General features: G+C 36.8%; 1 protein-coding gene across 4 annotated transcripts in view; it reads right to left on the bottom strand.

Moving 5' to 3' along the window:
* LOC145678667 (protogenin-like) overlaps positions 1-16065 on the bottom strand; it is a 162890-nt gene that overhangs the window by 66522 nt on the left and 80303 nt on the right. For all 4 annotated transcript variants that reach the window (XM_081749058.1, XM_081749055.1, XM_081749056.1 and 1 more), the window contains exons 4-6: positions 15529-15673; positions 10156-10224; positions 8172-8383 (exon numbers count right to left, since the gene is read on the bottom strand). In XM_081749058.1, the coding sequence (XP_081605184.1) occupies positions 8172-8383; positions 10156-10224; positions 15529-15673 (426 nt within the window). The remainder of the gene's footprint in view (positions 1-8171; positions 8384-10155; positions 10225-15528; positions 15674-16065) is intronic.

The following is a 16065-nucleotide window of genomic DNA, read 5'->3' as shown; positions in this document are numbered from 1 at the left end:
CGGAAGCAAACATGCAGATAGAGCAGAATAGAAAAAAAAACACACAACGAAACTGCAGACATAAGATGGAAACACACTGAAGAGAACGTTCTCATCACAGGCAATTGATTTGCTGAGATAGGGACGCCAGAACCTTCGAACAACGCCGAGCGAACTTACAAATAGAAGCAAGGACTTGTAACACTAAGCTTTTTACCTCGGTATTTCAAACTCGCAACACCTCTGTGCGCGAGCTACTCCGATTTGTGTTATTTTGTTATCCAAACATATACGAATCTGAAGAAGAAAATACCTAAAATGATAAAAGGACTATCATAGACTTTTAGGGTACTTCAGATCCTTAGAATACACCCTCGTGGTCCTCCCAAAAGAGGGAAAATCATCGAAAACTTCGTCCATACCCAATAGAAGGAAGAGATAATTGCCTAGCAGTCTACGATGCTGGAGTCCAGACTCATAATTGGTCGTCGCCCAGAGTTAATCTACAATCAATCTAGATGCTTGATGGACTAAAAACCTTCCCACTTCATTTTTCGGACTAGTGTCACTTAACAACCTTCAGGAACTGTGTATTAGTGAAGTGCTAGTGTGAGTGTTCATACAGACTACTACGAACTGGAATGGTTGGAACCAAAGCCGTAAGTAGTATTCATTTATTGGCAAATCCGAGTCAGTTGCAGTTTCTATACATACATTCTCCATCCTGCTCTCATATCTGAATGTTTCCTTTTAGGCTGTGTTGTTTCCAATCCAATACCAACCCAAAAATCTATCGGGAATTATATTTCAAATTAGATTCGTTTTAAGAAACAAAGGCACTCGCATTAAAGCCTCACACATTGCCTTTGCTGTGAATGAATATTTCCTTTCTGCTCGCACATTTCCTCCTCGAAACTGTGTACCTTTTCATTCACCCAGAATGCTCTCCCAATAACTTAAAAATGAAGATACGTTCTAGGTTGAAGGTACGGAAACCTCATCTAGACAAGAACGTTTAATGTGCGCTGTGCCCTGAGACCAGGTAAGACTCAGGAGCATATGCACACAACGTGGTGCCGAAACCCGACTTACACAACGTGGTGCCGAAACCCGCTCGCACACTTGTGGCCACTGGCTCACAACGTGGTGCCGAAACCCGCTCGTACACTTGTGGCCGCTGGCTCACAACGTGGTGCCGAAACCCGCTCGTACACTTGTGGCCGCTGGCTCACAACGTGGTGCCGAAACCCGTTCGCATCCTCGAGGCCACCGGCACACAACGTGGAGCCGAAACCCGGTCTATATACAACGTGGTACCGATACCCGATTTACACGAACCGTGGTGCCGACAACCTCACTTCTACCGCTAGGAATTGAACCCGTGGTCCTTCACTCACAACGTGGTGCCGCACCCCGCTCGTACCCTTGTGGCCCCAGGCTCACAACGTATTGCCCGAAACCCGCTTTTCCCGTAGTGGTCCTGCGGACAAACAACGTGATGCTGAACCCGATTTATCCACAACGTGGTACCCGTACTTTGTATGCACCTTACTTTTGTAATGCCATTCGTACCTAGGGTCTTTAGTATACTTTTACGGCTCTTCGCCTTTACGGATATTCGACTTGTTTATGGCTGAACATCAGAGTGTTTCTTTTACTAGAACGACGCACTCCCAATGCTCTTGGATTTTGTGGCCGGGGTTCCCCGTTCATTCCCCGCCAGGGCACGAGTCCGAACCCGCTCAACTTTTTGGTCGTTGTCGCCCTTACGCCCTAAACGTGGTTTTGTGCGAGGTTCTGATACTTCGTTATCATGCCCCCCCTGGATCCCCTTTTCTTGGCCGCACTAGCTTTTCTATGGATAACTCGTCTCGAGTTCGACGTCCGCGTACGTACTATTTTTGTGGTGTCTGTACTTCTCCAGGTTTTCACTGAACTCAGGACCATGTTTAATACGTTATCCGTAGACAGACAATTATAGTTAGCGTACGTTTTATCGCGATTGTTTACTATGCCATATTCATGCTGTCTAACCCATATCCTGCAATTCTCTCGTTTTGTCGTGTCAGCTTCAGCTGAGTTACGTGCAGACGCGTAGGCTTTTACTTGCTTTAGGTGAATAACCTTCTTATCATCATGAAGCATGTCATCTTGCTTGTTTGTGTAATTGTCTTCATAGTTAGTCATGGTAGTTCTTTCTCAGTCCCGCTGTCCGCGCAGTATCGCTATACCTTGGCTGGTTTGTTGTTTACATCTCTGTTGGATGTACACCTTATTAAACGCTCTCACAATAGACCGTTTTATACGAACATGTCAGCAATACACGGTTTGACCCAATTTCTCCCTTATGACAATTTTACTACCCTTATGGCTGGTTCCTTTCTTTTAGAATCGAGAACCCCCTTGGACGTTAATCATACCGTCATTCCTGTTGTAATGCCGAATTTCAACTTTTCCGCTAATTTTGACGAGTTTACAGTGAAATTGGATCTTTTAAGTTACGAACTTGGTAACTTGTCAGTTAATAGTCAATTACCAACTTGGTCTAACTCTACGATCGTTACTTGTCCCGCTTTATCATTGGCATTCATTTTTATTGCCATTTTAGCAGGTTTGTTGGTCTATGCATTTATTCGCATTCGTTCCATCACTGTCGACCTTCTTCAAGTTATGAAGACTTATAATGAATCACATCCTATGGCGGAATCGCGCGATGTTGAAGCGCAATAATATCTTTCAGAATGTTCATAACCGTTCCTCCTAAATTCCCCCTTTTTTTTCTTATTGGCTTCGAAAGACTTGATTCTGTGGTGAATAGATAACCCTTCTTTGGTACCACAATGCTAGCCCAAACTGTTCCTTCAGTTTTGGAGGTGAACCTTGGATTTCCCACCCATTGTGGCGTTCCCAAACCGTTCCCGCTTGCCAAGCAAGGTTCCATTTCGAGTGTTCTCTCTTACCCACATTCGTAGTCTTTCTTCGGTTTGGTCTGGTTTTCTTCGTAACGACATGGCGGTTATTCGAATAGGTTCTTAATTCCGTTATCTACAGGTTCAGCTGAAAACATTTCCATGAGAGGTTAACATACTTTGTTCAACGACATGGCCGGTTACTTTTGTCTTTAGATCATCTCTAGTTGTACACTTTCGAATGCTTGGTCATTCTCGTGTAGGGTGATTTTATTTAGACAATTCTTATACCAGGTTCAGCTCGTGGATTTTTCGGAGGTTTTCCTACTCGTAGGTTATACGACATGACCGTAGGGAATTTACCGTTTCTAACACGTTCAGCCACGTTAGTATGGAGGTACATCGTTCACATTTCGTGGTGAGGGTATTCAGGCTTACTCTTGGTTGTTCCTCTTTTCAAATACTTTCTGGATGTTACGAAACTATTCAGATCATGCCCCAATTTTTTTTGAAACTCATTTTGATTGATTTTTTTTTCGCGTTCATTTTCAATTCTTCCGATTTTTTAATTGTTCAGACTGACGTTCTTTTGAACATTTCGAAATTTACTAGTTCCTTCAGTACACCGTACTTTTGCCACTGTTTCGAATTTGTTCTTTTCTTTGAGTTTTGTTACTTTGTTTACTTCGAATCACATCATACGCCGTACTCTGTGATCCATTTTTTAACCCATTTTTTTGGTCGGTTCTGTGCCCCCTTTCTTTATGCGATTCCCCACCTCCTAGGTCGTTTATGTCATCTTTGCGAATCCATTTTTTCGTTATTTTGTTCAGTCACCTGCTTTTATACTTCGTGTTTGGAAGACTTTGGACTATTCAAAATTTGCATTTGGGATATAAATTTCAGAGTGCACTTAGGTTGCCTTGATGGTACCGTGTACGATTTATTCCCCCTTTTGATGTATACCATGCGTGCCCTTTGTCCGCTTTGTATACACTTATACAATTTGTTTTGTTCTCCGTTGTCTTCCTTTCCCGACTTGTTTAGTAATTATCCCATGTGGGAATGGCATAGGCACTTGCATTGTATTCTCTGGTAGGAGCAAACTGATCATGTATAGAGGTTCCATTCTCATACTTCAGTTTACTTCGTAAATATATATGTTGTCAGGTTCTTTTCCGTACCTTTCAGCATCCAGATGAATCTTACATGTCATCCTCGTGAGCACTTTAAATAGGAATGACATGGTGATCAGTGTTACTCAAATGCGCGCATCCTTTTGTTAGTCCGTATGTGAGTCCTACTATGGCATTACCGAACACACCTCTAGACTGTATCACGCAAGCCGGAAACTCAACTGTGCGAATGTTTGTTTGTGTATTTCTCGTTTCCTCTCCTTTTGCGCAAATCCTCGTTTGCCTATCGGGCTGGTCCTGTAGTCAGACTTTTCTTTCTTCTCCTTTGAGAGACCGGAATACGCAACCCTACATATCCACCAGTTTTGCAAAAAAAAAAAAAAAAAAAAAAAAAAAAAAAAAAAAAAAAAAAAAAAAAAAAAACAGGCACATGCATAACGTAAAAAGGGTGTTAGACACACTCAGTAGTCAATGCACGCCATACAGTAACCTTCCCAATCCCAATCGACGTCACCGACTTTTGACAAGTCAAACAAGTATGTTGGGAACGCAGTAGTTTCACGACACGTTAACTGGAATATTTACCCCTGGTATTTTGAACATATCTACGCAGTCTTCTAGTTTTCGTTGCCAGTAGCTTTAGTTTAATTTAGGTTAGTTTACAGGGATCGCACCTTCCCGCTAGTCATTTGCTCATGTCATTCTGCTCTGCTTCCACATGTGGATACTCGGACGTACTCGGTGAACTTCGTAGATCCTCGTTCTGTTGTGTTTACGTTGTTCCAGTTCTGGAATTCCGCGGATACATTTGAGTCTGTTTCTGTTGGATACGGATACTCTTTCCTTAAGGATTTTTGTTTGTATCCTTACCTTTTGTTTCCGTTCCGTGTGAATAAGCTTACTCGTCTGTGGTCGCTTCCATTCAGACTCGCTGTCCAATTTGCTATTCTTAGGATTTTGGTTCTTTTGTAAGCATATTCACCAGAAACTCCTATTATAAATATATTTTAGCCGGCTTTTAGATAAATACTTAAGTCTCACAAGGTGCCGACTCAAATAGGTAATCTGCCGTTTTCTACGAACCCTACTTGGATTTTCCATAACCCTTGTAATGTTTTACGTTTATTGAACCTATTTAGCATATTAATTTTACTTGTAGATTAGGTTATGATAGGAAAATCGATTCCAAGTTTAAGCATTGTTTATTTACATATACGTTTTAATACTCTTCGTATACGGGAGACTAAAACGTTTGTTGCTTTATGCGTTTCATTTGTTTTAGATTTACCTGGAATCCTTCCCTTACCCCTATCCTTGTAATGGGGCTTTAAGGAAACATTTATTTACGCTATATATATATATGCTTAATTTGTAGCAGCGCATGCTTTATCACAGGAAGTTGATTAGATACCCATGTGTGATGATCTGCTTGCTCTTATACACACACACATGTATCGCATCATTTTCTCTCCATGCAGCACTACCGTGCTCCTCCTCTCTTGTATGCAGCGCATGCGCATTTGGTTATCTTGTCATATGTTGCCCTTGACACAGTGACGGAGTGGAAACATCTTAGCATTTAAATCCCTCCTCTCCTTATGAGAAACTGTAATTTGATTTTGAGGATTCTTGTCTTTAAATGATTACTATTAAGAAATATGTTAATTCCTCAGACAGACATTGAATCTACTTAATAGAGACTTGATTTTCAGTGCTACAGTAATATACAAAATGACATTGACATTTTGCAATTAGCAATGAATTAATTTTACTCCATTTGTGTAGGATTCGTGTTTTAAGTGTGTTCATGAAACACAGGACTATAGAAGCGAATATGGTTTCAAATTATTTACATGTTATTTTAGTTTGATTGATTTTAAACTCATTTTGGATTTTATTTTAGTTGGTAATATTCATTATCCATAACTACTTAGTGCTTGCTGTAAATTTAAGTATGTGCTCATATAATTTTCATTTCAGGTACATTGATTTAATATTGTTGTCGTACCTTACGCATATATATTTTATGTTCATTTAATGTTTAATTTTCAATTTCCTTTTGATTATTGAATGATACCTACATTATGCAATTTTAGGAATTCATTCCAGATTCATGCATTATTATTTTATGCGATTTTAATAATTTTCATTACTTTGAGCTTTGATTTTATATTCAATATTTGCATTTATGTTTTGATTTTGATTATTGTATATTTATGTCACAGTTAGTCTTGCACTCAATTTACGTGTTTACAACCTGAATGATATACAGGGCTTTCCATTTTACTTCGCCCTTATTTTGAGTTTACTTTTCACATATATATATGTGTCACTTTTGTTTCCAATTCACGTTTCATTCACTTTGTTATGTTTCAGAACCTCATTTTTTTTCGTTTTAATCCGTATTGCATATTTTCAAGTTTTCAATTTTGTATTTGAGAAAATTGCAACTTCGCGGAGGGAGCGTAAAACAGATCTAATTTGTAATTTCTAAAAGGAATACAAAATAAATCAGAAAAGAGTAAAAAGGAAATAAAGATACGCGATTATTCTAAATTTAATTTTACATTGCATAGAAACGATTTCTTTTCGCGTCTCATGCAATTAGCTTGCAATAATTCAACATTAGCCGGAAGCAAACATGCAGATAGAGCAGAATAGAAAAAAAAACACACAACGAAACTGCAGACATAAGATGGAAACACACTGAAGAGAACGTTCTCATCACAGGCAATTGATTTGCTGAGATAGGGACGCCAGAACCTTCGAACAACGCCGAGCGAACTTACAAATAGAAGCAAGGACTTGTAACACTAAGCTTTTTACCTCGGTATTTCAAACTCGCAACACCTCTGTGCGCGAGCTACTCCGATTTGTGTTATTTTGTTATCCAAACATATACGAATCTGAAGAAGAAAATACCTAAAATGATAAAAGGACTATCATAGACTTTTAGGGTACTTCAGATCCTTAGAATACACCCTCGTGGTCCTCCCAAAAGAGGGAAAATCATCGAAAACTTCGTCCATACCCAATAGAAGGAAGAGATAATTGCCTAGCAGTCTACGATGCTGGAGTCCAGACTCATAATTGGTCGTCGCCCAGAGTTAATCTACAATCAATCTAGATGCTTGATGGACTAAAAACCTTCCCACTTCATTTTTCGGACTAGTGTCACTTAACAACCTTCAGGAACTGTGTATTAGTGAAGTGCTAGTGTGAGTGTTCATACAGACTACTACGAACTGGAATGGTTGGAACCAAAGCCGTAAGTAGTATTCATTTATTGGCAAATCCGAGTCAGTTGCAGTTTCTATACATACATTCTCCATCCTGCTCTCATATCTGAATGTTTCCTTTTAGGCTGTGTTGTTTCCAATCCAATACCAACCCAAAAATCTATCGGGAATTATATTTCAAATTAGATTCGTTTTAAGAAACAAAGGCACTCGCATTAAAGCCTCACACATTGCCTTTGCTGTGAATGAATATTTCCTTTCTGCTCGCACATTTCCTCCTCGAAACTGTGTACCTTTTCATTCACCCAGAATGCTCTCCCAATAACTTAAAAATGAAGATACGTTCTAGGTTGAAGGTACGGAAACCTCATCTAGACAAGAACGTTTAATGTGCGCTGTGCCCTGAGACCAGGTAAGACTCAGGAGCATATGCACACAACGATATTACGTATAACACATGGTATTTTTCTCTTTATTTTTATCTGGTGTCAGTGTAATTTAGAAAGCGTTCATTGTTCTAATTGTTTTTACATGTATTCTACATGGAGAATAGGAAATGATACTAACGTAAAGGATCTGGTTGTAAACACAAAATTAAAAATCCATGAGATGTAGTGGCTCCCACCAGGAGTGTTCAGATGTCAAGACAAGATTTTAATTTATGTATTGAATATAGTATTTCCCTGAAGAAATCCGAATAATGGTTAACATACATAGGAAAGAAATCAGCCAAAATCATAAGTGCGAATACAGCTACATTGTATATTTTGTCAATCAGGCCAAATATTCCACGTACGCTGGCCGCACTCGCTAGCGTAACAGCTCGAGCATTTTGTTATGCATCTGTTTATTTTCTCAAGTGCAATGATACTTTCTAAAATCTAGACAAGACAAAAAGTTACACTTACCTCCTTGCATGCGTAACCACGTGAGCTCCGGAACGGGCCACCCACTCGCACTACATTCTAAAATAACATTTTCACCTTTTTGTGCCTGCACTTTAGCTTCAGACGAGAGGAACTGAGGATGGCGGTAAGTCCCTGATTGAGGGATAACCCTGAGTGTTGCTTCTGAACTATGTCTTGGTTTCTTGGTGGCTAATGTATTGACAGCCAGGCACCTAGAAAATAAACGATGAATAATTTGTCTTATATACTGTCATGCTCATCAATGATCGTTAAAATACTATGTTAGAAGACTGACTTTCAACTAAGTTAATAAGAACTTCTATTAGTAATTATGCTCTATCTGTCCCTAAAAGGCTACCTGTTAACAAAACAGATACAGCTCAAGTACGGCTTAATGAGAAGTATAGCACCGATTCTTCATTATTCATTTCTAATCTGCTTGAAACTCAATACAAATCTTTACAAAATTTTTCACAATTTAGTATCAACTTATAAATCTGCTTGGAGCCAAGACTTCACTTTCATGGTTATTTCTTATAGTTATGAACTGCAGATCTTTCTTAAATATATAAATGAACAAACCATCAATATCTATAATATAATATCCAAATTCTTCTTCTTATGCTGTTATTATTTCCCACTAACTTCTATTATCTCTGCATTCACTAGCTATTAAATAGTGAGAAAATGTTTGTATTTGCAAATTGTGTAGCTAAATGGGTAATTTCAACGTTTGTAATTGCAGATCGTAATGGAATCACCCATTTAACAGAACGATTCGATCAATTTAAATGATCGTTAAGTTTCTAACCTGCCTCAGATTTATTTCACTCTTCTAAATTAATACGTAAAAAAATAGCACAAAGCTGTATTACTACTCTATACATATATTAGTACGGATATATTTCTACAACTTATGTATTTAAAATTATATAAATGGATCATTATCACCTTAACTATTGTGTCAATCAATAGACATAGGGTAACTCTGTTATTATCCGAGTTACAACAAAATGTATAAGGGGAAACCGTCTCCAAATATGGTGTTTTCAATCTAAATGAAGGATTTTTTTTTTTTTTTTTTAATCAGACGAGCCGTTTGGGCTGTACACTCTTTACGCGCCCAATGTAAAATGAAAATACAATGTTGCCATTTACCTGGACCTACAACATAAGTGAATGAGGTTACTTCTTTTACGTTAACGTGTCAATGGCCAGCCCCATTTCAAACATGCCTCCAGTCACTTTATGTTGTGGGTCCAGGTAAATGGCAACATTGCACTTTACTTAACATTGGGCGCATAAAGAGTGTATAGCCCAAACGACTCGTTAGATTTAAAAAATTCTTTCATTTAGATTAAAAACATCATATTTGAAAACGGTTTCCCCTCTTACATTTTGTTGTAACTATGAAAATAACAGAATTACCCTATGTCAGGGGACTTTTGAGACACCCCTACCGGTAATAGATGGCTAGATATCTACAGTTCATGAAAGTATTGTATTCTGACTACAGGTGAGCTCTAGCGCCAACAATCAATTAATGAAGATAACTAATTCTTCGTAAGCGTGAGAGAACAACTGTAAACAAAGCATTTTCTTTATACTATATGTATAGCTCTTCTCCGTTACTGTAATGTAATATAAAGAAAAAGCTCAGTTTAAAAGAATGGGATATATAAGCTCTACGTGAAAGAAATTACATTTTTTTTTTTAATTCGCACTGAGGACAGTGAAAATCACCGCGAAACATGCGTGTCTACATACGTAATACATTTTTGGATGTTTCGGTGAATGCTGAACTGTGTTCTATATTAGGTAAAATTTTGTAGTCACTAACGATAATTTACACGTTTTTACCAGTGAGATTGATGCAAATGTCATTTCTTATCATGTTAGTTATATTTTTAAGTGAAGTATTGATCAGAAAAGAAATAATAATCTTTTTTTTTTTTCCCTCCAATTATAAAGTACAAAATATTACCTGTAACTACCCGCATCAGATGGCTGCGCATCTATTATCTGTAGGACTCCTGAGGATAAGACGAAATACCTGAAAATAAATATACCATTTAGTATGAACGGTTTGCGTAATTACTAACACAATTCAACATAGTGTCCGTAACATAGTAAGAAAACACAGCAAAAAGTAGCCTGGTACGAACATCGCTTCCGATCTAATGCATGAAAATGAACAGATGCCAGCAAAATAATATACTCTTTTTCCTGCATGTATTCTTTCGTCAGAACAAAAACTTATTACATTACAGGATTTTTTGACACTGAGAATTCTCTGAAAATTTCCAAAAACCTTCTGAGAGATACCACAGTCTTGTATCATATTGTCATCTATGAATTAATTTTTCAAAAAATGCTTAACCTATGTACTTTAACCCAAGATGGTATAAAAGTAACTGATGGTCTACTTTAAGTAGTCTATTGGATATGATCAAAATTGATTCAGGAACAGAAACTAAAAAATGACCCGCAAATAACCAACCAAGGTAAATTTGAGGAATTACTACCAGGGTGCGAATTACTGGGGCAGATGAGGGGGTTTTCCCCCATCAATCACATTTTGTTCCCCCCAAAGAAATCAACTGAAGTATCCCCACTGGGGATGCTCGCTCCCCCCTCCCAAACCATGTTTAGTATAACGCCAAATTTCACTGCGTTTTGTTATTTCTCGTAAGTTTAATCTACTAGTCGTGTTTCGAAATGAGCGATGTAAACTATTCAGTTTTGGTCTTTTCTAATTTCCCCACTATTTTCACAATTGCTTAGTCGAACTATATTATTATGACTACAGTTGTTACTTGCAACCGTATCCTCATAACCTTCAGTTCGTCGGCGTTCGTGAATTTGAATGTATTAATTGCGCATAAGAAAGTCACATATGGATTTATAAATGCTCTTAGAAGTTGACCACGAAGAAGTAAACAACTAGCTTCTTCCACCATACCTGGTGAAGGCGGGACGTGTCATATTCATTCTCTACATTTGTATCGATTATCATCTTGTTTTAATTTTTGTAATATTTCATTTTAGTTTGCAAGTTTGCATAATATTCATAATATCCAATAAATAGAATAAGTGGACTTAATAGAACTTAAGCGGATTATTATTGCCTGGACATCACTACCTTCTACAGTTTACGAAAATGAACTTTTGAAACTGTACTCAAAATCTGAGTTATATATTTTCTAGTGGCTATATGTTAACGTACATGCTGAGGATGCGTCCATAGTGAGCAGTGGAGCGGGCTGTTTAAAGGTAACCCTTCACTTCCTATCTTCCTTTTTGCTGGACAGTTTTCTGCCCACGCAAATAAGTTCGATGTAGTGTTTATATTTCATTTGATAACGTAGCAAATAGTGAATCAACTCAGCTGTAACCTAACAGTACAGTAATTGTGTGTTGATTTCCTGAGCTCTGTCACGGAATCGATATTTGAAGAAAAAAAAAAAAAAAAAGCGCAGCAGGAAATAGAAGCACAAGCTCGCTCGAAATTTAAATTGAGAGCTTTTAAATATTTGGCCTTCGATTTGACTTGATGCCAGAAATCGGGACGAGCAACAATCCATTTCTCGTATGATAGACTAATACGTACTTGAAAAAAAAAAAATAAATAAATAAATAAATAAAAAGTAAGTCCGGTTAAATTAATAATTTTAGTGGTTATCTTAATACTAAAGTAGATTTTCTTTCGCAAGGCTGTATGTAGATTTCAATGTGAGCGGAAAAAATAGCATATGCTTGTGATCATGGCTACCACTCCGGCCGAATTATTAAGTAAATAAACCTTAGAAAGCTACAAGCACGAGAGTGGGTGCAACATTTAAACATATTCAGAAACGCTAGGTGTAGTGTGTGCATGTCAAACAATATATACATAGTTACTGAGTTGAGTTGATTTTGAGTTTAACGTTCCTTTCAGCAGCGAGGCTATATGAGACGAGACTTACTGATTAAGGTGGAATCCGAACCACATGAACTCCCGTCGGGAATCGAACCCGGATCTCCCACGCTAACCGCTTAGCCACGAAGGAGCTATATACATAGTTATTGTCAGTAGATTTATTGAATTAATAAATCCCTTATTTATTACAGATGTCATACCATATTTGTGGGTGGGGGGTAAGGCATTATTGTCTCATTTTGAACTATTGCACCTTCAGACTCTACGTCCTGTTGGCCTAATTTTGCTCCCCCCAATATAAATTATCTAATTCACACACTGATTACTACTATTAATATACTATGCAGTGATGCTATGCAAGGAGAAACGAGGTCACGTATTCGAATATTGCAATACTCAACTGTTTCACATAACCCTTTTACACCATTCTGTTTATAAAAGCACTGCATTTATATACTTAGAATAAAATTTCAGAGACTAAACAAATAAATTATGTACAAGATTATAAATACAGAGTTATCGTAAGACAAATGATTATACAATTTACACAAAAGTGGTCCCTTCTTTACAACTACTAAAACTTTGAAATGAATATAACTATTGGAGTACATATTTCTGCCGCTGAGCCAACTACTTCTTTACTGTGAAGTGTTTCAGAATAAAGAAATTACATAGGAAGGTATGTCCATTTTTGCTGGTGACGGTACAAAAGACCAGTAGCGCATACTGCTGAAGCACATAGGACTGAAACCATGTGGAAAATATTTGAAAATAAATCAAAAGGATGATTTAAAAATAATACAAAACGGATCTTTCCTGAAAAATGACGATTTGTTTGATAATTTACTTGCTAAATTGAATTCCTAACTGGAAATATTAATGAAAACCATTTTACTTTACAGAATACAATGAAGGAAGAGTAGAAAACAACGCAGTGTGTAAAAATTATACACTACACCCCATCCATTTTTAACAACATTTGGTAGTGTTTGAAATGAACAATATTAGATTATATTGGCGTCCATTTCAGCACCGATGCTATATAAGACGTGGACCTATTGTTTAAAGTGGACTACAAACCATCGTAATACATTCAAACTTCAAGGCTCTCTCACCGGAAATCGAACCCGGGACCCTGTGCACCGAAGGCTGAATAAAATTGGAAACTCTAAAACTGAAAAAACTTATTATTGTACAATGTAAAATATCCTCACCCAACGTAAAACGAGAACAAATAGGAATAATTATCAAAATGAAATATACCATGCAGCAGCTGATGGCATGGTCCTATAACCTAGCTCTCTTGAGGGCAAGTGAAAAAAGACCTATACTGAGGGGGGTCGATCCTACATGATGGTCTGTACACCCGTCAACTCCACCCTACTCACGCCCTTGTCATGGATCGGAGTCCACATATTTCAGTCAGTGAGCCTGAAGAAACGCCATTAAATTTTAATTATTTTCATGAAGCCATGGTGAATAACGCTCATCACTGAACGAATCAAACACCGAATATTGACATGTCTGTTGACGATTTGATACTGGAGCTTAGCCTAGCCTGTGAATCACGCAGATCTTACTCGAGAACAAAAAAAGTTCAAAGCAAAGAACGGATCAATTAGAATTACGAAGTTTGCGATATTATGTGAAATGCAAGTAATAAAGATGTGACTAGCACGAACCAATGAACTCTGAAAATGGCAGTGCAACAGACTATGTTGCTGCAACATCTGATGAAAGTGAATCAATATATACGGCGTATTCGGATGCGATGTAGACTGTCAAGAAAGTGAGAAACTTCAGTCGCACAAGAACCAAATACTCTGGCAACCATAACTAAAAGGAAATTCTTTGTGAACCAGACAGGAAAGAGTAAGTAATATCAATTAACTTTCAGCGGTAACTCTACAACGAAGTTTCAAAGTAGTCTCCAAATGTTATACTCTAAAACTAATGACAGATTTAGAAGTAATACAACTTCCTTTGTTATACAAACAATACAGTAAGTAGTAATTTAACGGAAAGAAACATAATCCAAGACAACCACGTACTGACTTGAGATCGACTTATATGTAACTCCTGATGGAATTCTGCAAGTATATGGATATGAGGCAAATATAAACACATAATAAAGTAACAGAAAAACAAATTTCATAGTTACTGATTATTTTAATCAATAGAATCCACACAATTAATAAATCAGAGCAACTATGGTTCTAGAACTCAAAACTTTATTCACTAACTTACCTACTAGATGCACCATATTTATGATCCACTAACATATTTTTTTTCTATTATATCTCGCATGAATGATAATGCGTTTATCAGTATACTGAGAAATAATTTCTGATGAATTTGCAGTTAAATAAATTTAATTTGCTTCACTGTCCGAACAGAAGCTGATTTTTTTTTTTTTTTTTTTTTTGGAATGAATGAATGAATGAATGTATGCGAAAAAAATATCAAATTCTGAATAACGAAGAGAAAGCAAACACTTAAAACATAATCATTTGAAACAAAGTTTCGAAGCTTCAAGCGAATACAATAAGAAACAGGGTATCTATCCTGCAATTATACAGCAGTGAAGAACGCAACAATTAGAAATGAAAAAAAAATTTAAAAGATGTAAACCAAATAAAATGTTACTGATAAAAAAAATAGGGAAAAAGAAACTACTACGAAAACCATTAAAAAAAAAAAAAAAAAAAAAAACTAGGTAGACACATTCTATCCTGCCTTCTTTACGGCACATCCACTACAACGCCCATTACTTTAAAATATTATTCCATAAAAGCATCACTCACAAGTTAGTTTGTTTGGAACGCATTGAGGATGTTAAAAAACGTTAACCTCTCAAAACAAAATACAAGAAAGCAGCTATGAGTAACTTTTACGAGCAGCTATGAGAAAAAAATATTCTTGATTCATCTCCACGCCAACCAATTCAGGTTGAATTGCGAAAAATATATTCTTTAATTTTGCGAAGTCTTCACCACACAACTAGACTTAAAAATACAGGTTGGCCCAAAAGTAGGTATACAGTACCGTACTGCTCAGCTCATTGCATTTCTTATTGTTATCCATGAGGTAGACTTAGTTTCTTTATTATTTGTTCGTAATGTGTTTTTACTTATATTTAAAGCTCGGAAGAGCCGAAGCAAATAAACTCATAAACTAGAATGTTCTAGTTGATCAATGCAGGGGTGTATACTTACTTTTGGGGCCACCATATATATGGTCAGATTTCTTTTACTTTTTACTTTAGTAACGCCGCGAATTTGCCAACAGTTTGCTACTCAAAAGACTTCATCCTCACGGCTATTTATTGGACACAAGGCTCTTCCATCGAAAAGTTAAACTCAAAAAAATGAATTGTTGTTAACCTACAGATAATTGTAAGTACGCTACGAGAACAGAAAAACGTAAATTGCTGTGTACCTGCTCTCATGAGGTAGAGTTTTATTATTTCTTTCCCATGAAATCAGGGCTTCTGGAACAGATTCAATTTGGCACCTAAAGCGAGCAACATCTCCTTCTTCCACAGTTACATCTGATGGAGTTTCGGAGAAGTTATGTGACAGTACTGAAAATAATAGCAATAAAAATCATCAATGACAGTAATTGAACAATTTATAAATAACTAATCTACGCCTTAATATGCACTTCCTATTATCTTATTTGATTTTGTTTTGAACATACAAAAGTGATACAATTAACTACATTTGTAACATATTTTGAAAATTTATCGTAACACATTAAATAGAATAAATTGAAAATTACTATGTTTCATGCAAAAGTTTAAGTACTGTCTGTTTCCTCAGTTTTTTTTTTTTTTTTTTTTTTTTTTATACTACAAAATATCTAAAAACGATATTGAAATATTTCTGTGTATTTATCCAATACTTTCAAACTACTATTAATACTCCGCGTCACCCGAATTGTCGTATGGTGTCAGCCAATGAGCTCGCAGTGGGA

This window comes from Thermobia domestica, chromosome 2, assembly GCF_964235325.1.
Source record: "Thermobia domestica chromosome 2, izTheDome1.hap1.1, whole genome shotgun sequence".
In the NCBI taxonomy this organism is placed as follows: domain Eukaryota; kingdom Metazoa; phylum Arthropoda; class Insecta; order Zygentoma; family Lepismatidae; genus Thermobia; species Thermobia domestica.
Note: the sequence above shows the minus strand (reverse complement) of the source record. Positions and strands in the feature narration are given on the sequence as shown.